This window comes from Lutra lutra, chromosome 10 (genome assembly GCF_902655055.1).
Source record: "Lutra lutra chromosome 10, mLutLut1.2, whole genome shotgun sequence".
In the NCBI taxonomy this organism is placed as follows: Eukaryota; Metazoa; Chordata; class Mammalia; order Carnivora; family Mustelidae; genus Lutra; species Lutra lutra.
The window spans coordinates 74,584,642-74,612,177 of record NC_062287.1 but is presented as its reverse complement, the minus strand read 5'-3'; the positions used below and the strand labels follow the sequence as shown (position 1 = coordinate 74,612,177).

General features: G+C 34.6%; 1 protein-coding gene across 2 annotated transcripts in view; it reads right to left on the bottom strand.

Moving 5' to 3' along the window:
- Positions 1–27,536, bottom strand: part of PRMT3 (protein arginine methyltransferase 3) — a 130,289-nt gene that overhangs the window by 45,844 nt on the left and 56,909 nt on the right. For both annotated transcript variants that reach the window (XM_047690512.1, XM_047690511.1), the window contains exon 11: positions 10,099–10,177. In XM_047690512.1, coding sequence (XP_047546468.1) covers positions 10,099–10,177 — 79 coding nt within the window. The remainder of the gene's footprint in view (positions 1–10,098; positions 10,178–27,536) is intronic.

Genomic DNA, 27,536 nt, shown 5'->3' with positions numbered 1-27,536 from the left:
TTATTCCTTTTTGTAGGTGAAATTAACAAAGCGCTGATTGGACAAAGCACCCTCTTAACAGACCATTTATAAATTCATGGCTTTGACATCTGTGTCCTTCTCGATTCACTGCCCAGAATTCATTTGTCACTAGAACAGCTCACATGGTGAACAGATAAAGATGGGAAATCCTTTATCCCTTAGAAATGCCTCACAAACTTTAGGACGCTAAAGGGTAAGACTGAGATGCATAAAGAAATAATTCCTAGTAAGCACTGCCATCACTGCATGGATATAAAGAACCAGAGAGTAAAAAGGCTTAGAATAAAAGGAGATAGTAAGTCAAAATAAACTATTCTTTTCACAACACATGTCAACAATATGGAGAAGGATTTTAAACAGTCAATGACAAAATGATTGATATGTATAAAGGGAAGTATACTACTAAGCTACTAAATCAGCAAACATTCTGAAGTTGAATAAGCTTAAAAATCAATTTCCAATTTATATAATAAAGATATCTTCAAAAAATTCTTATTTGGAAATTGGAAACATTTTCACATCATTAACTTATAAATAGTGACTAGGCCCAGCTTAGCTAGCTGCAATTATCACTGAAAAATTATATACTGAAAAACAGTGAAAAATGATGCTACTACAATATCCCTGAACAAAACAAAAATAACAAATGTGAAAAACACAGATCTGAAGATGAGAAAGTAGACAGTGAATTATGGAAATACTAAAGGAAACCTCCAAGCACTATGAACGATGAGCAGTGACTGATTACACTGAGATAAACTGTGTGAAAGTCAAGTCTTAATAGCATGACACTTAAATTAATTTTAAAACTTATATAAAGTATAAACCTAACACTAATCTCATTTTACTAGCTATAGCTCCTTTCACTGTAAATCTGTAGTATACCAGATGTAACTCAGGAGGGGAATTAACCATTTTGAGCAATCATTTCATTTCAAGCATCTCATTTAATGATTCTGATTCTATAAAGCTAGATTATAATCCTCATTTTACAGATAAGAAAACTGAAAGTAAAGTAACTTGCCCAATTACCCAGACAACTAGTTATCTGACAAAGCAGGGATTCAACATAAGGTCTACCCACAAAGTCTGTATGCTTTCCATTATGCATGATGCTACATTTTATGCTTTTCAAATGGAAGGAGAAGAAAGAGGAGCCCCACTCCCTCCAGGTAAATGGGCACTTAACAGAGAAAGAGGAGGGTGAAAGGGGCTGAGAAAGATTGGAGATTAATAAAATGTCAGGGCAAAGTGAGGAAATGGAAACATTCAGCCTTACTTATTCCAGGTGAGTTAGGGAAGGAGATCATGGTGCAAAAAGAAAAACTAAAAAGGAAAGCAACCAAGTAGAAATGAGCACTGAGTAAGCTGTACAATTCAGCTTTCTACATAAAGAATATCAAGGAAGGCAGAGAAGCAAATGGGGACTTCATAACATATATCAGGTTTCCAGTGCAAATTCCAATGCAGAACTGTGGACAGAGACAGAAGTACTGGTGAAGCATATACTCCCCTGTATCTGCCACTCTATTTTGCTCCCCCCTTCTGAACCATTTGTGAAATTCTCTATGTTAACAAGGCAGGAACTGCCTCCTCTATGGAGGCTGAAATGACAGAAGCTTCCTTTCGCTCGCTCACTTGTAAGTTAGGCATACACATATGACCTACGTCCACCAATGATAAGCATCTAAAGTTCTGGGTACTTCTCAAAGGCAGCAATGCCTGCTGCTGGTAAGATGAGCAATGTCGTATGTCCGCTAGTGCCCAATATTAGGGTAGTGGAATCACTTCTAATGAGGTCCTGTAACATAACTTTAAACATTATTCCTGGCTGCATAGACTTCTAGCACGGTTTTCTAGTTCTCACAAGAACCTAAAAACCTACCCTAACTATCCTTTTAATAAAGTCCTGCTCTGTTGAATAGCCAAGGTAGATTTCTATTTCTTCCAACAGTAACCTCGAGTGATACAAAGGTAAATGTATATTTTAAATAAATTCTTAAAAAAAAACAAATGAATACATTCTTCTTAAAAAATATTTATTTATTTGACAGAGAGAAAGAGATCACACATAGACAGAGAGGCAGGCAGAGGTGGGGGTGGGGGAGCAGGCCCCCTGCTGAGCAGAGAGCCTTGATGTGGGATTTGATACCAGGACCCTGAGATCCAAATGAATACATTCTTAAAATAGGACTCTCCCCCTACATTTTGGTTCAAAAGGATCTGATGTGGAGCCTGAACATCCATATTTTTAACAAAAGGCCCCAGAAATTATAATGGCCCGTCAAGATCAGAAAACTCTAAGTTAGGAACTGACTGCCTTGCCTTGGTAATTGTGCATTGTATTGGATGCAGTCCTCAACTTCCTATCTTTGATAATTACAACTCAAAGATGTATATTCTGAAGAACCCCAGAAAAAAATGTGAGTCTAGTTTTGTGAGGGAGAAAAACTTTTCATTTTGCTTGTAATGAAAGGCAATACAAACAACATTCTCTTCTAGTAATGTGGAAGAAGATATCTCCCTTCATGAGCTCCTAAATTTTCTATGCAACAATTGTGATTTTACAAAACTATTACCAGTTCTAAGGATGTTTCAAAGAAATGAATCATTTCTTTGTGCCCCTATCTGACCACAATTTTAATCTGACCCATTCCTGAGAATGTCAACCCTGATTACTTGATGAAGGTGGACACTGCTAGGCTTCTAAGCTGAAATTTACTCTTTTGTAATTAGCAGTTATTTTGTGGGGAGGTTCTCAAAAACTAGGTAAACATTCCATTCTTAATCAAACTTTCAGATTATTCATTTATTTATTTATATCTCAATGGACTTGTTTCCTATATTATTCAAAGAGTTATAGCACCTCTTGCCCCCCAAATTAAAGGAAGAAAGTATGGAATGGTAGAAGTAAAAAACTGTCTCTATTTGCAAACAACATGACTGGTCACATAGAAGAGCCTAAGGAATTCATAAAACAACTCCTAGAACTATCAGGTAAACTTAGCAAGGTCACAAGATACAAGGTTAATAAACAAAAATCAATTGTATTTTTATACTAGCAGTAGTCAACTGAAAAATGAAATTTAAAACTTTCCACTTGTAAAAATGACCAAAAAAATTAAATACTTAAGAATAAACTTAACAGGGGTGCCTAGGTGGCTCAGTTGGTTGAGCTTCCGACTCTTGATTTCAGCACAGGTCATGATTTAAGGGTGGTGAGACTGAGCCCTGCAAAGAGCTCCGTGCTCAGTGCGGAGTCAGCTCAAGATTCTCCCAGGCCCTCCTTCCCCCACTCATGCACACATAACACACACACTCTCTCTCTCAAATAAACACAATTTTTAATAAAGAATAAACTTAACTGAAGATGTACAAGATCTCTACATTGCAAGTTACAAAATAGTGCCAAGAGAAATTAAAGACTTTAAAAAATGAAAGGATATATTATGTTCATGGTTTAGAAGACTTCATACATTGTTAAGATGCTAATTATTCTCAAGTTGATCTATTCATTCAAGCCAATCCTATCTTAATCCTAGCAATCTTTTTAAAATTGATAGACTGATATAGATTCAAAACTGGTAAGATTCTAAAATTTATTTTAAAAAACCACATACACGTATATACACACACACACAGACCAAACTGCCAAAGCAAATTACAGTAATTAAGACAGTATGGTATTGATGAAATAGAGACTTACAGATCAAAGGAATAGAATACAAAAACATATCCAAACATATATGGCCAATTAATTTTCAACAAAGATGCCACACAATTTATGGGAAAGGATAATCATTTCAACAAAAAGTGCTGGAAAATATTAGCATCTATCATTACCTCACACCACACATAAAATTAATTTGAAATGTACCACAGACCCTAATGTCAAAGCTGCAATGTCAAGAAAAACACAGGAGTATTCAGTGTAACCTTGAATAAGAGTCCTCAGATTGGACATTTTTCTTAAGAGGACAGAGACTGAGCACATTTTTAAGAGTCATCTGTATTCCTTTTCTGTGAGCTGCCATTCAATTCTCTGCCCAATATTCTATTGGGTTTGTGGTCTTATTTGTAGGTTATTAAGGAAATTAGCTTTTTGTTGGTGACAGGAATTGAAAAGTTTTTCAGTCTGCACTTTCTCATGTGACTTTGCATATGGCATATGCTGCCATTTAGGAATTTATTTATATAATCAAATATATCAATCTTTCTTCTAATAAAGGCATCTGAATCTAAGTTCTTGTTTAGAAAGCCACACTTCCCAAGTTTATAAAGAAATACACCTATGTCTCCTTCTAGTATTTTTACTTTTTCTGCATTTAACCTTGACTCATGTAATATTTACACTGTGCGCATTTTTTACTTCATAATTTGTGTTTTCTTTTTAAAAAAATTTTATTTATTTATTTGACAAAGAAAGAGAGAGAGCAAACACACACAAGCAGAGGGAGCAGCAAATGAAGAGGGAAAAACAGACTTCCTGCTGAGCAGGGAGCACTGACACGGGGCAACTCAGGGCTCAATCTCAGGACCCTGAACCATGACCTGAGCCCAAGGCAGATGCTTAACAACTGAGCCACCCAAGTGCCCCTGTTTTTTTTTTTGTTTTGTTTGTTTTAAATTTTAACACAGAGGGCTACCTAACTCTCTCAATATAACTTACTATAGTAAATTATATGAGATGCCATATATTATTTGGTTTATACCAGGATTCTCAATTCTGTTCAATTTATCTGTCCATTCAAGAATTTTAATTTTTTAATTTTTAATTATTGAGGTTCTGTAATATGTTCTAAATTTGGCACCACTAGCCTTCCTGTCCCCAGCTCCCCCACACTGACACCCTTCTATCTCAGTTTTCCTTTACATTACTATGAAAAAATTAAAAAATCCTAATTAAAAACACCAAAACTGTTTGTTGGAATTGCATTATAATTTTATAAAATTTATCCTACAAAAATATCAAATGCACACAAAAATAAAAGAGCATAATTAACTTTCATGTACTTATCATCTACCTTCAACAAATGTCAATGTTTTTGGATTACACTAAATTTTAAATTAATTTTGGGAAAATCAATATCCTTATGGCACTGATAGTCTTTTTATAAGAACATGGTCTATCTTTAAAACTATTTATCCTCCTTCTGTGTTTTAGTAGTAAAGCTGTTTGCATATAAATTTTATTTCTAGTTATGTTATTTTGTGGCTCAATAATGTACTAAACTATTTTATTATTTGTTATCATTTTTCAGTTGATTCACGTGAAGTGCCTAGGTCTGAATCACAAAATCTACAAAAAAATTAGTTTAATCTACTTTTCTTTTTTTTTAAAAAAGATTTTATTTATTTATTTGACACACAGAAAGATCACAAATAGGCAGAGAGGCAGGCAGAGAGAGAGAGGGGGAAGTAGGCTCCCTGCTGAGCAGAGAGCCCTGTGTAGGGCTCAATCCCAGGACCCTGAGATCATGACCTGAGCCAAAGGCAGAGGCTTAACCCAGAGCCACCCAGACGCCCCTTCTCTCCTTTGTGATTTATCTTCTATGTTCTAACAGTACTGACTAGTACTGTTGGTAAAATATTAAATAATGGTGTAATAGTAGCCATCTAAATTCTGTTTTAATTATAGAGGAAATGTGTTTAGTATTTCCCCATTAACCATGATACAGATTTTCAGTTGAGATAAGTATACTTTATCATATAAGCTATTACTGATATTTATTATATTTAATTTATTATATTTATATTTTTAATTTATTATATTTATATTTACATATAATATATTTATTATTGATATTTATCATTGATATCTCACTATTCATATTTTCTCATCTAAAAAAATCAAGAATATAAATTGTATTTTATCAAAAACCTTCTGACTATCTATGAATACGGGCATGATTTTATGTCTTAGCTCTAAGCCCTACTCATATGATTGATTATACAACATTTTGCTCCAATTCCCTTTCGTCTGGTATCAATAACACCATGACTACTACTTTCATATGAGGGGATTAGCCTATCCTTTTTCATCCTTTAAACTTTTCCAAATAATTTTGTTTTAGATATGCCTCTATAAAGTATAGAGAATTATGGTTTGGTTTTGTTTTTTGTTTTTTTTGTGATCCAAACTGAACTTTTTTTTTTCTCTAAATAGGTGAGTTTAACCCGTTTACATTTATGGATATGACAAACATTTTTTTGGATCATCCTTTACCATTTTATATTATCTTTTCTGAATCTGTAATTTTTCTTTTGTTTTTAAGTAATTCACTACATGATCTTTTGGACTTTTTCCCAAGGAATACTTCTTACATTTAGGAAATTTGTGTTTTTGTTTTCATAGCTAACTTTGTAATTACATTAAAGAATACTTTCAGTTCTCTATTTTCAACACTATTAATCTCCTATCATGAACAATGATGAAATTAGTATATTTCTTTATTCCTCTCTTCCCTTTTTCTCATACTTTTTTTTAAATTCAAAAGATAGATGTATTGATGATACTAACAGCGAATACAGAAGTGGGCACAGAGTTAATACGCAGCTTAGTAGAAATCAAACCATGTCATAGTCCAACTGACTTCAAGGTGGGAAATGGCACTTCACATTTTTAAAATGTCACTATTATTAAGGTATAATTTATATGCAATAATAAAACTTGCTCTTGGGGCGCCTTGATGGCTCAGTGGGTTAAAGCCTCTGCCTTCAGCTCAGGTCAAGATCCCAGGGTCCTGGGATCGAGCCCCGCATCAGGCTCTCTGCTCCACAGGGAGCCTGCTTCCTCCTCTCTCTCTGCCTGCCTCTCTGCCTACTTGTGATCTCTGTCTGTCAAATAAATAAATAAATAAATCTTAAAAAAAAAAGAATTGCTCTTTTTGGCTTTTTTGGTGTATTATTGTGTGTGATTTGATAAACACATACAGTCATGTAATCACCACTACAATTGATATAGATAGAGTCTCTCACCACAATCCTCACCACTAGATTGTAATCAATACTACTATTTTAATATTAACTCTGCAGTGCTAAATGTGCTTACAATTCTATTACTTGATTTGTCAGCTTTAAATGAGATTCCATGAATTCTTGCTACTAAAGATAATGCAACTCAAGTATATAAGCTTCTTCCCACCTGCCTCCTGCATTCTTTTTCCAATTTTTGTAAAATGTAGTATTTGACACTGTTAGGGTATAAAATAAATAAATAAATATATAAATATATAAATACACACACACACACACACACATTCTAGGTAATCATCCTAAAACATACATTTGTTTTTGTCTTAATTCTAGTTGTAGAAATATGCATAGGTCATAGCACATCATTCTTTCCCCCCAATTTTTAATTTAAATTCCAGCTAGCTAACATACAACGCAGTATTAGCTTCAAGTATAGAATTTCATAATTTGTCACTTACGTACAATACCCTATGCTCATGACAAGTGCCCCTTCTTATACCCATTAGGTATTTAACCCATCTCCCTGTCCACAGCATATCATTTTCTTAGTTTTCCTCTTTATTTATTTATTTATTTATTTTTTTAAAGATTTTATTTATTTATTTGACAGAGAGGGATCACAAGTAGATGGAGAGGCAGGCAGAGAGAGACAGAGAGAGGGAAGCAGGCTCCCTGCTGAGCAAAGAGCCCGATGCGGGACTCGATCCCAGGACACTGAGATCATGACCTGAGCCGAAGGCAGCGGCCTAACCCACTGAGCCACCCAGGCGCCCCTTTCCTCTTTATTTATAGGTTAGCTGAATGTAAAACACTATGGTTCCTGAACACAACTTGTGCTTTATAAATATTAGCTAAAAATAGTAGAAGCAATCTTTAGTAAATACATTTCCATTAACTTTATAAAATCATTTTTATTAGTAGTAATAGTGGTCAATAATACTGGAGAATTTGCTTGGTGATAATAGGGAGAATATACACTCTGGCTGACTATGTTTTATAAAGGACTTCCTCCATACCATCTTATATATAATGAGACATAAACTGTACCTAAATTCATGGAAAAATATCAATTGTGGTCCCTTCATGCTTATATGAATCTTTAGTATTTCCCCCTCTCTCATAATTCAATCATTCTTTTTAAACAATGATTGCATTAACTGCTTATTAAGTCTTTCTTTCAGAAAAACATAAAAGAAAAATTTGCTTTGTAACAGAAGAACGAGCACCTCATGACTGGTGATATTCATTAGGCATACTCAAACACAAAGGAAGTTAAATGGTCTACTTCACGTTACTCATTTCTGACTTTGCCTTCTTTTCTCAATTCTGTCAATAAGCAACATTCAATAGCACTGCCTAGGCAGCTAAATGCTGCCCTCTCTTCAATACTCTGCTACTGTTTCATCAACTATAACCTCATTATTTTCATGCTGTAAGTTCTTAATGAATTTCACTGAGAGTTCAATTTAAATGCATTAAGTTGCTGTCAGTCCTTCAGTAAGATCAATGAATACCATTTGGGGAGGTGTGGAAACAGTTTCCTGAATCTTCCCTAGAATGTCAAGGCAAGAATCAGAATAAAAAAAGTACACTTTAGTAGGGATACAAAAAGGGATTCTGAAAAGAACATGAATATTGGAATTGGCAGATCTCAGTTTTTAAAAAAAAACAGTCAAAGCTTGACCACTTAATATGCATCCTCTAGGACACCTTTGTTTCTAAGATTCAGAGGGCTGTTGTGACGATTATACATGTAATAATATAAATAAAAGTATAGTATTAAGCAGCTAGTAGACAATCAACAAATGGTAGATGGTATTAGTTTCAGTCACTAAGTATAACAGTCATTTAAAAAAAGCCACTCAATTATAGATAGATGTAGCCAATTTTTGCAGGGTAAAGTATATCTAAAAATTCTTGCCAGGTTCATGTCAGAGATCAGTAATACATCTTGAAATGCTTGCAGGAAATATAGTGATAAAATAAATGAAAGTATTTTGAAAAAGAAAGGCAAACCATTTAAAAGCTATTATAAAAGAATTCTATTGTACTGGAGAATTTTCCGCGCTTTGTTTTGGCCTCACTGATTTTTATGGTACCATAATTGCCAAAGTGATTTCACAGAATATGGATGGGCAGGAGGCATAATTATGATCGAGGCTTTATGTCACTAGTTCAAAATGTCCAATTTTCATCTACCTTTTTTTACATAATAATTTTTCAGATTTTATATTTTATTTATCTATTTGAGACAGAGAGAAAGCATGAGATGAGGGGAGGGGAGGGAAGCAAAGGGACAGAGGGAAAGGGAGAAGCGAACCCCCCACTGAGCAGGGATCCATCTCAAGACCCTGAGACCATGACCTGAGCTAAAGGCAGACACTTAATCAACTGAGCCATCCAGGTGCCCCTTTACACAATAATTTTAACAACTGTACTCTGGCCACAGAAACCACTTGTTGATCTTGAAGCTTTGAGAAAGTGAAGGTTCAGGGAGAGGTGAATGAAGGGAGACAGATGCCATTCAATTCAGTTGAATAATAAATTCCAAATTTATTGGGATCCAATAAAAAAATACTGATAAAAAATCCAGAATGTCCAGTATAAAAAATACTGATTGGGTATGCTGCCCTTCATAAACAGTCATTTTTTTAAATGTTCTCATTAAATTACAGAGATGACAGGTTTATATATTTAGTGAAGTCACGGAAAATTTTCCAGTAAAGTAGGTACTTTCCAACCTAGTATGAAATACTCTTTTAGAAAAAAACAAACACCTGGATGTCATAAGGATTAAAAATCAAAAGGAGTTTCTGTTAAGGTTTTGATTTCAACATCAAATAGCTTCCAAAGCTAGTCCTACCACTAGTATTTTTATACAAAGCATTCTTGAAATACCATTAACTTAGAGTCCTCCATATTTTCTATAATGTTCTACTATCAACAGTATAGTAAACGACTGTCTTCAAACTTCATCTTATGGAAACATCTTTCATTTCTATTGGGAACTTTCTCAGTCATGCATAGTTTATTTGAAATCCAAAGGTTCACTTAGTTCTGCCAGACTAAAATTACATTATTAAAACTAGAATTTTTACTCACCCGATCCTCCTTTTGCCAAGTATTTGTTCTTTGCATAAAGGACAGAATCTAACATAGACTCAAAAAGAAGAAAATAGCCCTGCATAAATAAACACAAAAAAAGGATTTTAGAAATGTGTAATCAATATCCTCATAAGTATATCAACTTAAATATCTGGGCTACTCTTTCTATAAAAGATTATTTTTTTGTCTCTGCCATGTAATTTTCTACAAAGTTTGAAGTTACATTTTGCATTAAATTCTCCAAGTACATTTAAAAAATCATGGGGCGCCTGGGTGGCTCAGTGGGTTAAGCCGCTGCCTTCGGCTCAGGTCATGATCTCAGGGTCCTGGGATCGAGCCCCGCATCGGGCTCTCTGCTCAGCAGGGAGCCTGCTTCCTCCTCTCTCTCTGCCTGCCTCTCTGCCTGCTTGTGATCTCTCTCTGTCAAATAAATAAATAAAATCTTTAAAAAAAAAAATAAATAAAAAATCAGGCCAGGGTATAAAGAGGACCCAGACAGTTTATTACAGTCAAATGTACTGAACCTTCTTAATCTGTGCTTCTGCTTTCTAGACCATTGTTTCTTCCTCATTAAAAGGAAAATCTGAGACAGAAATTGTTAATGTACCCCCTAATTACCGAGAATATTGCAGTATTAATCCAGACAGTGGCTCTCAACCAGATTTTTGTCCACTGGAGGACATCTGACAGTATCTAGTGCCATTTTTGATGATCACAACCTGGGGGGAAGGAAGGATGCTACTGGCATCTAGTCAGGTAAAGCCAAGAAATGTTGATAAACATGCTACAATGCGCAAGAAGCTCTATGACAAAGAATGGTCCAACCCCAAAAGCTGATAGGGCTAAAGTTAAGAAAGCGTAGTCTAGGGGCGCCTGGGTGGCTCAGTGGATTAAAGCCTCTGCCTTCAGCTCTGGTCATGATCCCAGGGTCCTGGGATGGAGGCCCACATCGTGCTCTCTGCTCAGCAGGGAGCCTGCTTCCCCCCCGCCTCTCTCTGCCTGCCTCTCAGCCTACTTGTGATCTCTGTCTGGCAAAGAAATAAATAAAATCTTAAAAAAAAAAAAAAGAAAGGAAAGAAAAAGAAAGCCTAGTCTAGAATAGCATTTCCCAAAGAGCTTCTTATCCAGTGAGTTTCTCTTCTGTTAAAAAAGTAAATAAATAAAGAAAGGAAGAAAGAAAAGAAAAAGAAAGAAAGAAAAAGAAAAGGGAATCTTTAAGAAATCCCAGATGCTTTATCCTCCTCTTGAGATTCATAATGCATGTCATCACGCTGATAGTTCTGGGAAGTGTTACGGTAAAGAGGACTACTGAATATATCTTAACTATGTGTTACCCTTTTGCTTAAAAACCTCTTTTCCCCCCTACTTTACACCTATCAATACCTTACACAACTAGTGTACTATGTTCATGAAATACAGCTCTACAGTACTCCAGATTTTAGACACCAGTAATGAATCCTCCACCAAGAAAGGATAATCGTAGCACAGGTGAAAAGAAAATTTACCACTACTGGTATCATGAGTAAGGGATCAATGACAGCTTGAGTCAGTCTTTCTCCTTCTAGAGTCTACCCCGCTCCCCACCTGGAGCAGCAGGAAAAGTCAAGTAATCAGTACGGTGCTTAGCACAGCAAACACTTTCTTACTGCTTAGAGTAAACCAACAGGAATTCTGACCTAATGACAGCATTCTAAATAAAAACTGTTCTCACTTACTCATTTGTTCTGTGCACAAATAACTGTTTGACAGGATAAATGCAATACTCTTTAACCACATGAACAAAGACTTTTTTTTTTTTTAAGATTTTATTTATTTATTTGACAGAGAGAGATCACAAGTAGACAGAGAGGCAGGCAGAGAGAGAGAGAGGAGGAAGCAGGCTCCCTGCTGAGCAGAGAGCCCGATGCGGGACTCGATCCCAGGACCCTGAGATCATGACCTGAGCCGAAGGCAGCGGCTTAACCCACTGAGCCACCCAGGCGCCCTGAACAAAGACTTTTTAAAGGGGTCTCTAGAATAGGAAAACCTGCAAACTTGAGATGGATAATCTTCACAAGGGATTATTATCATTATTTTAAGAGATTTTATTTATTTATTTGAGAGAGACTGAGAGAGAGAGGGAGAGAGCATAAGAGGGGGGAGGGTCAAAGAGAGAAACAGACTCCCTGCTGAGCAGGGAACCCCATGCGGGACTTGATCCTGGGACTCCAGGACCATGACCTGAGCCAAAGGCAGTCCCTTAACAAACTGAGCCACCAAGGTGCCCCAAATCTTCACAAGAGATTAACAGCACATTTAAATTTATAGAAAATACAGCTCACAAACCTGAATCACTTTAAAAAAAACCCACCTAATTAAACTGCCACTAGCAACTCTATATTGATGTTTACCCACTCCCAGCAACATACCAATTCACTGAAAAGAAAATACTTGTCTACAAAAGAAAAACTTAGCGACAAAGCCTTTTATTAATTTGTTTACATTAGGAAAATTAAGGATTTGGTGGAAGCTGTTCTTCTGGTTAGAGCATCTCAGTAATATGTCTAACTCTTACAAGTTTGTTCACTATTAGTATCATCTGCGTATTCAAAGAACAAGGAACTTTTGGAAGTTAACTAAGCAATCTTTATCAATCTGACATAATTCATGCAGATCTATGCACACAACTCCTTATAAATAAGCATTCATGTGTTGATTAAAGTGAATTTTAACTGAATTATTCAAAGAGAAGTCTTCTGTTTTCCTCCTATTACTTCTTTTTTTAAGATGAGCCAAGACTATGTGTATGTGTGCACAGACAAAGGAAAAAGATCAGCTGGTAAAACAGGTTGATAGGGAAAAAACAGTCCTTATTTGCAAGACTGCTGCATGTTAAAACATTCATTTAAATAAAATAAGTTAATTCACATTTTGATACATACTAAATATTCATTAGGATGTCTAGCCTTTTTTGGAAGGGGGCAAAAAAAATTAGTTTGTCATTGATTTGACACTGTGTCAAACTGTTTTTAGTATTAACTTTCAAAGTAGTTGGCAAAAAGCTAAGTATTTTGCTTCCTATGTCCAAACTGTCTTACTTCCATGTACTACAAATAAACCAACCTCTTTTCCGTCAGTAACTGAAAGAAGCTCCTTCTAAAAACATGCTTATTTACTGTTTCTATGATAAAGTTATTATTAGCTATCCATTAGAGATTAAATTGTGGCATGTTTTAAACTGATGCTACAGTCAATGCCAATAGTGGTGAAAAGGGTATACTCCTGGGTTTAAATCCCAGTGGAGTCCCTTTTTTAGAAAAGATTTTATTTATTTATTTGAGAGAGAGAGAAGAGACCTTGAAAGCATGAGTGGGAGCGGGGAGGCGGCGGCAGGGGAAGAAGGAGAAGCAGACTCCCTGCTGGGGCGGGGGCTCGATTCCAAGACTCTGGGATCATGATGTAAGTCTAAGGCAGACACTTAACTGACTGAGCCTCCTGGGCACATCACGGAGCCCCCTTTCTCTATATGACCTTGGACAAATTAACATCATTGTGCCTCAGCTTCTTCATCTGTAAAGTGACAACTATGGTATTCTACTTTATAAGGCTGTTCCAAAGATTAAATATGTTAATACATATAAAAGATTAGAAAAATAAATCTTATAAATTTAGCCTAAAATTTAAGAGCTATTTAAAAAATATATTTGTGAAGGCTTGTCAAAAGTTTAAAATTATATTTAATAAATTAGAAAATAAAGTTTTACCAGGCTGTCCAGAATCATCTCATTGTTTATTTAGTCAATGGGTTCTATATTACAACCCATGAGTCAGAACTGGAATTCCTCTTTTTTCTTTTTCTAGGGGGTTTAGAGAATACATTTTCCTGTGTCACTTCTTTCAGACCAGTGAAGATTATGTATATGTGTGCACATACAAAAACATATAAAACACTCAAAATTTCTTTACATTAAGAAAGAGAATTTTAAAACCCCCCAAAAGTAATTTGGTCATATTGGCCAAATTAGTGCCAATTCCAACTTCAAGATTCTTCTCACAAAGATAATCACAAGGATTTTTTCCCCGCAAGGCAAAAAAAAAAAAAAAAAAAAAAATCAGCTTTTTTTAATACTTCAAATTTTGGTATTTACACTTAAGACACTCCCATATATCTGCTTCTATTTAAAATAGTTAACATCAATAAGCATTTTTCCACATAGCCTATAATGATTACCTTAGCTAAGCTTACAATTCTGATTAAACCATATTAGAGATAGTTCCTATGGTCTTAACTATTCAAACAACCTAATATCACATTACAGACCTCAACAATAGAGAAATTCAATGCCTTAAGTCATATGACTGGATGAATAACACTGGACGATTTTTTGCTCCCCTTAGAAAACACTGGTTTTATGATTCAATTCCTACTGCTGCTAAATTCAACAGTAAAATCAGGTGCAAACAAACAAAAGAAACATAAACATCCTTGGCAGCAAAAATACCCTTTCGATAAATGCCACGTTTTTCCTTCCCATTTTCTCAATCAGTCATCATTACTGATCAGAGAATCCCTGAAAGCAAACAATCAAATGCTTATGTTGACACAGGTAAAGGACTCAGCACAGTTCTTGGCATAGGGTTAACATATAAAACCTGTGAAAAACTGTATCATATAATTCTTTAATTTGGTAGAAATCACTATGTGGGCTCAGCTACCATGTCATAGAATTGGGCTAATATGGATGGAAGCAGAAGGCTGATGCAAGTCTTTCTTCTTTCATCTTTCCCCATTTTTATCTCCCTTTTCTCTCTGCATTGTTATACAATTAATAATGGTATTCTATATCTATAAATTTTTTACTTCAGTATTCAGAGGTATTACTTATGTAAGTATATGATGAGGCTTCTAATCTATCAAAGCAGTTTGTAAGCCTTAACTTAAAGACTAGCTGAACTACTAAATCAATGGAAAAGCATTCCTTCAAACCAACAATAGATTAGTATTTCTTCACATTTAGACTCAGTGAAGACTGACAATTTCATTGGTCATTCATTTCACTCAGCAGTCAGAATTCTGCTCAATTATTACCTCCTCAAAAAGGATTTTCCTGATGTCTCCACATAAAATAGCACCTTTTTCCTCTATTACGCTCCATCTATTTACCTTACTTTGTACTTCACTGTGACACTTATGAATTAAAATGTAGTTTATTTTTGTGTTTAACTCTTGACTAAAATGTAAGCTTGAAGAGGAGCAAGGACTTTATACTGTTTGAAGGTACATTCCTAAGGGCTATAAATGTGGCTAGTAGATTGTAGAAACTCAGTAAAAAACTTTTGAATGAATAAAAAAATAAGAGTTATTAGTATCATACATCATTATATTTGTTAAAAATGAAACAGTACCCGCTTTTTATTTTTCTCGTACTTAATAAAACTGTGTATTTTAGGAACCCTTTTTGAGCCCAACACGGTGCCTGCACTCACAACCCTGAGAATAAGACTTGGGCTGAGATCAAGAGCTGGCATAAACCATAGGACTTAAAACACAGCTCACAGTCACAGGAATAATTGAATGACCCAGAATTTGAACCTTGGTTTAATTACAGAGTCACGTTCTGAATAACTATCATATATTGCTTTTTTACTAAAAAGAAAAAAATTTTATTTATTTATTTATTTGCAGACAGAAACACAGCAAAAGAGGAAACACAAGCAGGGGGAGTGGGAGAGGGAGAAGCAGGCTTCCTGCTGAGAAGGGAGCCCGATGTGGGGCTCGATCCCAGAACCCTGGGATCATGACCTGAGGTGAAGGCAAACACTTAATGACTGAGTCACCCAGGCACCCCCCATGTTGCTTCTTAAGCTGATATACCTAACTGAGAATAAGATTTAGTGTTTGTATTATATTATACTACCTTTGTAATTAAGGACTCGAGTGTTCTGAAATGAAAAATTTCCCATTAAGCATATCAAACAAGATTAGAATTTATAATAGGTATTTGAGTCATAATATGCCAGAGTGATAGCTTAGTTGGCAACTGGGTATAAGCCACTGTACATTATGAAAATTATCAGTTTAGAAAATCAATGCAAATATTAGAATATATGTAGAACCAATATATGACATATATGAGATAAATTAACATATCTGGCTTTAAATATTAGCAGATGAAAAGATTTATATATGTATTGCTAACTGTTGTCCTTTCTCTCAACTTTCCACTGTGCTAAACTTCATTTTACTATAGGCTCTCTAGGTGACAGAAGAGCCTTTAATTTCCTGGGAACTGTCCTTGGTTCTGAACCAAGTCATTTATTACTGATATCAGAAGGCGCTCCTCCAAATGCCCGGCTCATCTGCAGTGTAATTCAGACTGTAATTTCACAGGCTGCTGCCTCACCTGTAGGGGTGCCATCTGGAAGAGAATTATACCCAATATTTTCTCCCATGATGCTCATGGAGCACTCTTTTCTCCAAAGAGACATTTACTTTTTTAAAATTAAAATTTGCATTTGTACTTCAACAATTAGTTACTACAAAAGAAACACATTGGATTAAATCTGGGACTAAGATATTAACATTATTCATTGAAATGGGAACCTTATTTTTAAAATGTCTGTTCATATCTCCTTAGAATAAATTAATGATAAAAGATACTTCTGATACCTTCAGTATAAAGTTTTCTCTCTCTCTTTTTTTTTAGTACAAATAACTGAGTTACTGATACACTCTTAGGCAGAATTAATCATTAAAAAAAGAGAGGCAGGGGAGAGTTACAGATCAAATGAAGAGTTAATCTGTAGAAAGTCTAGTGACAAATAATAACTGAATTTATCTAAATATAAAAATAAAAGATTAGTTTTAACAAATAAGCAAGGCTATAAAAACTAAACCCAATTTTCGGTATACTTCGGAAGCATAATAAATATTTCATGACACTTTTTTCCAACACTACTCTCAGTTTTATAAAATTTACTGTAGATAGAACTGTTACCTACAGTGACTAGAAGTATTAATTGGTTGTTAACTGAAAACAATATGCTTTAAGAAAAAAACACAAATAAATGTAGTTATGTTTACTAATACTCTTTTTAAAAAAGATTTTGTTTATTTATTTGACAGAGAGAGACAATACAAGCAGGGGGACTAGGAGAGGGAGAAGCAGGCTTCCTGCTGAGCAGTGAGTCCAATGCAGGACTTGATCCCAGGACCCCGGAATCAAGACCTGAATGGAAGGCACACACTTAAGGATTGAGCCACCTAGGCGTCCCTATTTACTAATACTCTTTAAGGGCGAATCTATCATGAGGATTGTCACAATTTTCCTTGCATAAACCACACTTACAAAGTACTGTAAGTAATTTCCAGTTTGGGTTATTTTAAAATAGAAAAAAGAATCTAAGGGTACCTTGCCAAGTGGAAAATCTCTGAATTCCATAATTCCCACCTACTCGCTTCTATTCTGTCACAATCGTTTTACTCACTACTTTACTCAACAGGAATCTTTTTTACAGTCCTGTTCAATAGTTTATGCTAATATTAACTGATATTATATAAAAAAGCAGGGAAACAAACACAATAAGCTCTTGGTAAACCTATAACACAACTAATACAAGCAAAACAGGAGGAGCACACTGAAGGTAATTTACCTGCTTTAAGTGTTCAGTTAGCCATTGAAATCTAGCATGTTATACAGAGAGAACGCAGAAAATCATTAATTTGCTGAATTAAATGCAGACTGGTTAAGGAAGTATCTATTGTATATCTGTGTGACAAAATACATTCTTAATGATAATATCTTTTAAAGAAAATCTTCCTTGATGTCCCATATTAGGTCAGGTGCCCTTTATAATATGACCTCATTTAGAAGTTGAGTTATTATCAGTGCATAGGAATGAGAACTAAAGGGTTTCTCAACCTTGGCACTACTGACATTTTGGGCCAGGTAGTATTTTATTGTGGAGACAATCCTGTCCACTGTATGATGTGTGGTCGTACTCCTGGCTTCTACCTACCACAGGCCCACCAGCACTCTCCTCCTGTCTCTCTTCCTCCCTAACCACCTCCCCCCACCCCCCTGGCTATAAAAACCCAAGATGTTTCCAGACATTTCCCAATGCCCAAATATTCCCAGGTGGGCAAAACTGGATACCCTTCACCATGAGAACCGCTCTAAAGACATCCAAAAGGTAATCAGATAAGTACTTTCTCCTAATCTACAATGCTCTCTGCTAAAAATGTACCAAACTTAAGTTTTTACAGGATATAATATAATCTTTGTTTATTTCACTGTTAACATTTATAATAGCCTTACACACTGAATACCTGAATTGTAAAGTTTTTTCAGTGATTCCCTAGTCTATCTCTTGCCTCTTTCAACTTAACATGTGCTAATGCAAATGAATGTATCACAAACGTGATAAAGAAGATACTGAGATACTTTCCTTACTGACAGCTCTACAATGACTGAGACAGGTGTTACAGCCACACACTTGGCAAAGGCAAGGTGGCCGCTGTTACCATGCAACAAGAATACTGTAGGTTTTGCATTTGTTTACTGTGGAATAGGTAAGAAAAATAATGTTTTGAACATGTATATGTACACACATACACACACACAGACATCTTTTCAATGTTTTACATACATGGCTAAGATAAACTTCTTAAAGCAGAATTTATGGATTAAAAGACATGCACATTTAAGATTTTGATCTGTGTCATCAAAATCACTCCAGAAAGACTGACAATTTTTATTCCCACAACTATCTAAGTGAATTAAAGACTTACAAATAGCTTAAAAAGTCATAAAGTCTGTGGAGAATATTTTCATGTTCTGGGGTGGGGTAGAAGTATTAACTATAAAGAAAAAGATGTAAGTTTGACTAGATTAAAATTCAGAACCTCTGTTCATCAAAAAAACATAAAAAGAATTAAAAAGGCAGAGTTTGAAAAGATACCAAACACACACATATCTTTACTTCCCACAAAGAACACTATTCATTAAGAAAAAAACAGGTAAGGGGCGCCTGGGTGGCTCAGTGGGTTAAGCCTCTGCCTTAGGCACAGGTCATGATCTCAGGGTCCTGGAATCGAGTCCCACATTGGGATCTCTGCTCAGTGGGGAGCCTGCTTCCCCCAACCCTCTCTCTGTCTGCTGCTCTGCTACTTGTGATCTCTGTCAAATAAATAAATAAATAAAATCTTAAAAAAAAAAAAGAAAGAAAAAAACAGGTAATCCAATGGAAAATGGACAAAGAATTGTACACAATTACTATACAAAACAGGAAATCCAAAGAGCCAATAATCACATATAGAGATGGTGAACCTCATTACTAATTTAACACAAATAGAAACTACTACTGACTAGTAGAGTGGCAATAATTACAAAGCCATACAATGTCCAGTGTTGACAAGTCTATGGAAAAATAAAAAAAAGTTTCACAACCTTTAATAAGAAAAGTTTGGCATCATCTAGTAATGGAGAAGAGCAGCACGCCCTGTTATCTAGCCATTCTACTTCTAAATAAACGTGTAGAAAAGCACGCTTGAGTGTAATGGCACACATGTACCTGTATACAACAGCACTATTACTTGTCATGGTGAAAGAACTGGAAATGATCCAGTGTCCACCAACTGTAGCATAATAAACGTACTGTTAAACAGTCACATAACAGAATATACAAAAATGAAAATGAACAAATGATCCATACTGGCATTATTGATGAATGTTACAAACATGACTTAGTGAAGAAAGCAAAAAGCTATTTTTAAATACAAAAACATAGTTATATTTTGATTCCATTTACATAAATCTCAAAAACTAGAAAATATAAACTAAACTGATTAGGAATATAAATGTAGTGGCAAAAACATAAAGCAAGTAAATGACTACCACAGAGGTCAGTAGAGTAGTAAGCTCTCTGGGATGGGAAAGAAGTTGTAGCAGATACAATTAAAAAAATAAAAAGAGAAATTTAAATAGATTTGAGAAGATATGTAAAAAAAGACATTTGAAGATGAAATTAGTATATAAAGATATTTGAAGAAAGTTGAAAAGATACTTGGCAGCTGCTTTCTATCTACCTAATGATTACACAGGTGTTCATTATATAACTATCTCTTATACTCGTCTGTAAGTTTATCCTATCCTCTGTGCATGTTGTATTTCACAATTTATTAAAAGGAAGATTTTATAACTAGTTATATAATATGCAATAGTTGGGAGAAGGCAAAAGAAACACACACTCAAATCTGTTTGTAAATGTTAAAATGTGTCTGGAATAGTACACAATTAATGAGGAAAGTGTTAAAGTAAACTAAAGGACCAAATTTAACAGGGACAAAGAACAATACTTCATAATGATAAAGAAGCCAAACTTTATCAATAATACATAACAATTCTAATGTGTATGCACCTAAAAACTACATAAAAATATCTGAAGCAAAAACTGACAGAAGTCAAAAGAGAAACAACTCCTGAACTATAGGCAGAAACTGCATTACTTTTCTTTTAGTTGTTAATAGAACAGATAGGCTTAAAATAATAAGCACTTAAAAGATTTGATACAGGGGCGCCTCGGTGGCTCAGTGGGTTGGGGCCTCTGCCTTCGGCCCGGGTCATGATCCCGGGGTCCTGGGATCGAGTCCCACATCGGGCTGTCTGCTCCGCAGGGAGCCTGCTTCATCTTCTCTCTCTCTCTCTCTGCCTGCCTCTCTGCCTACTTGTGATCTCTGTCTGTCAAATAAATAAATAAAATCTTAAAAAAAAAAAAGATTTGATACATACTATGAATCAACTTGACCCAATTGACAAGTATATAACAGTCCATTCAACAACAGCAGAATACACATTCATTTAAATGAATGTGGAACACTCAACAAAACAGACCATATTCTTGGTCTGAACAAATTTAATGTAATGGTAACATACACATTATGTCCCCTGATACCAACCAAATTAAATCATAAATCATTAACAGAAAGGTACCTAAAAAATTTCCAAACATTTAGAAATTAAGCAACACACTTCTAAATAATTCATTTACCAAAGCAGAGATCACAAGGCAATATTTTCAGTTGAACAAAAAATTTATGGGATACAGCTACAGTAGTCATAATGGGAAATTTATAGATTTAAAAGAGAAGAAAAAAGCAAGGTGTAGGATAATATGCAGAATATGCTTATTCTAAACTAGTTATAAGGGTGGGGCTTGCCATCTATTTTGTTCACTGCTTTATTCTGCCGAGAACAGCCTCAGCCACATAGCAGCCACCCAATATTTGTTGAAGAAATGAATGAACGTGCCAAGAGGTAGAGACTTATGTTATAACTTATTATAATGTTTCAGAAAGGATACACTAGAATTTGGTAACAGATTTTGTTGGGGGATTCAGTGTAGGTCCTAGGTGGTAGTGTAAAGACAAGATGAAATTTGTAACTTCTATGTATTACACAGTCAAAAAGCATTTTACATGTATATAACAACTATTTGTCAGAGCAGCTCCTATTTTATTACTTCACTTGATTACTTTCCATGCAAGAAGAATGAAAATAATAATAATAAAATAATAATAATAATAATAGTAGCAGCTACCATTTATTATGTGCTTGCTACTCTTTGTCAAGACTACTTCCTTCCTTCTGCATGCTCTTCTGAAATTTGAAAAACTTCTACCATCTTAAAGGTCTTTCCCCTAGGTGGCACTCTCACTTAATGAACAAAAGACGGAGAGTCAAATTGGTTCTTTTGTTCAAACTGCCGCAAAAAGTCCAATAAGCAAGACTATCAAAGGTAAAACCAGAGGTGCCTAGGTGACTCACTCGGTTGAGCGTCTTACTCTCGGCTTCAGCTCAGGTCATAATCTCAGGGTTGTGATAGGCCCACAGCCGGCTCCACAGGGAGTCTGCTTGAAATTCTTTCCCTTACCCTCTTCTGCCCCTCTCCCTGCTCACATGCTCCCCCCAATCAATCAATAAATAAAATCAATAAATAAATCAAATAAATAAATAAAAAACAAATAAATAAAAAAAATCAATAAGTAAATCAAATAAATAAAAAGATCTTAAAAAAAAAGAAAAAGGGACGCCTGGGTGGCTCAGTTGGTTAAGCCGCTGCCTTTGGCTCAGGTCATGATCCCAGCGTCCTGGGATCGAGTCCCACATCGGGCTCCTTGTTCTGTGGGGAGCCTGCTTCTCCCTCTGCCTCTGTCTGCCACTCTGTCTACCTGTGCTCGCTCTCTCTCTCTCTCTCTGACAAATAAACAAATAAAATCTTAAAAAAAAAAAAAAGGAAAAAGAAAAAAGCAAAACGGAATCATCTCAAGATCTTTCCAAATGCACATATGGGTCTTACTCCAGAGTTACAAAATCAGTTTCCAAGGATAAAGGTATGAAATGCAGTATTAATTTTTACTTTTTAAAAAAGGTTTTATTTCTCCAATGTGGGGCTCAAACGCACAACAATCCTGAGATCAAGAGTTGTGTACTCTACCAACTGAGCCAGCCAAGTGCCCCAAAGAATATATTTTTTTAAGATTTTATTTCTTTATTTGACAGAGAAAGCACATATAAGAAGGGGGAGCAGAGGGAGAAGCAGGCTCCCCACTGAGCAGGGAGCCAGATGTGGGACACAATTCCAGGACCCTGAGATCATGATCTGAGCTGAAGGCAGATGCTTAACCCACTGAGCCACCCAGGCACCCTGAATATTAATTTTTAAGAGTATTCTCAGCCCCCATACAAGTTGGAAAAAACCCATTAATTATAACTGGCTATTCTACTTTGAAAATTACAACTAAAGTATTAGCTAGTATTTTTATTAAAGAGAATTCTATTGGAGTACATATATATATGTATATATATATATATATATATAACAATTTATAAAATATGCTAACTGTTGTTTAACACAAGAGTGAAAATATAAATACATACATATCTAATATTTTTTAAATAAGTCAAAACCATAAAAAAAGGTTATTCACTAAGGGACAAAAGAAATAGAATTACATCATTTGTTCATAAATAAAACACAAAATTAACTAAATAAAGGAAGAAACAATGTCCCAAATTGAAGAACAGGAAATAAATAAATCTGATTGTATGTCACATTGGCTACCTAACCAGTGAAAATAATTACTTCAAATGACTTTCATACACAGTACGCTGTGCATTTCCTATGATATATTCTAGAACAAAAGAAATTACAAAGAAATCTTCAACTGCATGTAGACGCCTTACTGTTAGTAATAAAGGTGGTATAAAATTTGTGAAACTATAATAGGCAATTACATGATAAAGGCAATAAGTAATTAGCATTATCTTAAAAATCAAGATTTTCTGTAGAGAAGAAATAGAAGTATAAAATTAAAAGCTTTAAAAATTCCATAAGCTTAATTTGGAAAAATCAGTATAAACTCAAAATTTTTCATACTAAAAAAAAATAGCTACATCTGTCCACGAAAATAAACATACAAGCAATGACATTGTAAAGATAATTCATTACTCTGAAAATGGCAAATAAATAGGAAATATTGAGATTTTATCCTATTTTTCCTATTTAACTACGGTTCATAACCAAATATTTGATGAGAGAAAGTACTTCAGAAATAATTTCAGCTAACAAAGAATAATTGGTACAGGTAGAATATCATAATTTGGCAACTTTTAATGAAATAATGAATCCGAGAAATCATTTTCAATGCTTCTAAAACCATTAGGTAGGTTTATAATGAATAGATTAGCCTGATAGCTCCAAAAAGCCACTGATCAATTTTAGCATAATAGAGAGAGACAACCAGAGGGGGTATAGCTCAGTGGAAGAGCATTTGACTGCAGATATTGAGTCCCTTGTTCAATGCAACAGAAACTAACCACCACTGCTCCCCATGAAGTATTCTGGGGAAAGGGGGACAACTTTAATATGTTAAACCTCTATTTCTGGACCCCATATTTCTGGTTTACAAGAAATACAAAGGATAGAAAAACATGTTAAGTTACACCATGAGGATGCAATTGTCAAAATCTAGAATGCAGAAAACTCTACAGAGCAACTGACTCAGTCTCAAAGAATGGCAAGAAAAAAAAAGGAGAAGGTGAACCTATAGACTATAGATTTTAGACTTGATACCAAAAGCATGATCCATAAAAATAAAAATTGATAAATTGGACTTCACCAAAATTAAAAACTTTTGCTCTGTGAAAGGCTTTGTTAAGGGGATTGGCTACAGATTGGGAAAAATATCTGCAAACCACATATCCAATTAAAAGCTAGTAAAAAAGAACTACCAAACTCAGCAGTAAATAATCCAATTAGAAATTGAGCAAAAGACACAGACATTTTATTGAAGAAAAGACACAGAAGGCAGATAGATATACATATGGAAAGGTGTTTAACATCATTAACCATTAGGGAAATGCAAATTAAAATTACAATAAGATATCACTATACACATATCAGAATGGCTTCAATTAAAAAATAGTAAGAATATATAATGTTGGCAAGAATGTAGACAGATGTTGCCACTGGAATGGTCATGTATTGCCTGTAAGAATATAAAATGGTACAGCCCCTCTGCAAAACAGTTTGGCAGTTTCTTATGGAACTAAACATTACCATAGGACTAGCTATTGTACTCTTGGGCATATACCTGAGAGAAAGGAAAACTTATGTACACACAAAATTATATACACAAATGTTCATACAGCTTTATCTGCAATAGCCCCAAACTGGATATTCTTCAAAAGTTAAATGGTTAAAACAAGTATGGTATATCCATACCATGGAATACTATTAAGAAAGAGGGGAGAGACTATGGAAATGTACAATAATTTGGATGAATCTTCAGGGAATTAAACTAATGAGAAAAGCCAACCCGAAAAGGCCATATACTGTACAATTCCATTTCATTCCTGAAATGACAAAATTATACAAATTGAGAACAGATTAGTGACTGTAAGAAGTCAAGGCTGGGGAGTGGAAGAGGGAGGTGGGTGTGGCCATAAAAGGATAACAGAAGGGCTTCTTGTAGTGGTGAAAGTTCTGTATCCAATGGTATCACTATCAATATTCTAGTTGTGCTGTTGCACCATAGATTTTCAAGCTATTATCATTAAGAGAAACTGGGTAAAGAGAATAAGGCATTTCTCTATTATTTCTTACCACTGCACGTGATATAATCTACAATTATCTCAAAATAAAGAGCTTAATTAAAAAAAGATTTATAAGACAAATTAATCATATCCTGATTCAAACAAATCAAATGAATTTTATATATACATATATATAAATAAATATATATATTTATATATTATTATATATATTATATTATTATATATATTATATAAATATAAATAAAATATATATATAAAATTCATGAAGCAATCAGGGAAATGTGGACACAGCCTGAATATTAGGAATTTTTTTTGTAATATGGAATTGTGCCTATATTGGTAATTTTGTTTAGGCTCAATGACATAATACATAAAGGCATAATAAATATGGATTTTAAAAGTCTTTATCATTAAAAAAGATAGCAAAAAAATGTAATAGTGCAAAGATAAATAAAACAAAAACGGCAAAATATTGATAATTGTTGAAGCTAGGTGATAGGTGCATAAGATTCATTGAAACATTCATTCTGAAGTTTTTTCATTGGAAATTTTCCCTAATAAAGTGTTTTTTAAAATTAAAAAGAATAAGTGACAGTAGTCTGCATTTGTAAATGTCCCAGGTACACAGCAAAACAAATGTCAAATCATTTGGGGTAAAACCCAAGCACCAAAGAGTTTTCCATAGATAAAGTTCATTAGAAAATAAATGGCAGAGTATCGAATAGTACTACACACTCAAATAAACAAGCACCAAGCACCATGAATGAAGGCTAGTAGAAACAACAGTCAGCAAAAGAAGACCTGCACAACTGCTGGTATTGTTTACAATTTATGAGATTAAGAGGCTTGAAGATAAAAGTAACAAGCAAACAAAAATTTAAAAGAACCTAAAGAAAATTCCTAGAAGTTAAAAAAAAAAATTTAAAAAGAGATAAAAGAGAGAAAACTCAATAGATGAGTTTAACAGATAATTAGAAAGATTCAGAAAAAATTAGTTAAAAGTTGTAAGACTGAAGAAATTATCCAGAATACAGTCAAAAGAGTCAGAACAACAGAAAATATGAAGCAGTATAAGAGGCATAGAAGATAGATAAGTCTAATAAACATGTAATGGCAATTCTAGAAAGATTTATTAAGCAAGAAACAAAAACTCAAACAATAAAAGAATTCTGGTAAACTTAAGACTGTCTTATTCATCAAATCACACCAAAAAATAATGCAATGACAAGCCATGTGCTGCTAACAAACATAATTGATAGGGAATCCATCAGTGGTATCCATCAAGACAAGCTAGGTTATCCTACCTTAACAAACAGTTTCCAAATCATCATCAAAAACAAGATTTATTTCTTATATTACAGGCTGACAAGAGTCATTGCTTATTATAATTCCCCAGGAGTCAGGCTGACAAGCTTCCACAGTAACTGATGCATAGAAAGGGGATAAGGCAAACTGTGCACTGGATATTAAACATTCTGTCTGGATAGGACTTTCACTGGCCAGAGTAAGCCACAGGGCCACATCTGACTTCGAAGGGGACAGAGAGTTAAATTCTAATATGTGCCCAGAAACCACGAGATGCAGAAAACATAAGAAGAGTCCTAACAACAGCCTGGCAACTCAAATACATAAGGAGTGCTCAGAAAAATAATAAAAAAATAAAGATCTTCAAAAGAAATATAGCCAAAAGAAATTGACTGAAATTTCACAGAATGCCAAAATGAGCCATAAACACACTGAATGTGCGAACTGTTAGTTCTTAAACATTATTAAGTATTAGAATTATGTAGTGCCTCTCAAATTCTTACACAATTACACTCCAGAATCCTTCTCTGGTTACATAATGAAATGGAAAAAACTAGGAATTAAAAACAGTCACAAAATTTATTATTTTTTATCTTGGGAACAAGCTTGTAATGGGCTCTATCTGTTGGCCATATAAAAGAATGAGATTTCTTTCTGTCTTTGCAATCTCTTTGTGATTGCCTGTGATGCACATCAGTCTGGCTTACTGCTTATCTAACAAAAAAAACCTGTGTGTGTATTTTCTCTTCTTAAAAACAGTAGTCACAATAGAACTGAACAAGAAAAGAGAAAATGATATCAAAACTGATATCCATAAGAACACAAATATAAAATAGGTGCTCTTCAGGGTTTACTGGTTCTGCAATGAGGGCTCCTTAGAGCACCTCATCAGCTTATGTGGAGAACAAGGGCTCAGTGCCTTTGTTTTATTAATGGTAGATTATCTCCCAAATATAATACTTGAGTGTTTCTTCTTTTAATAACAGCATAAAGGGTAATAATTCAGGAAAAAAGTAATACTTAAAACAATTTTTA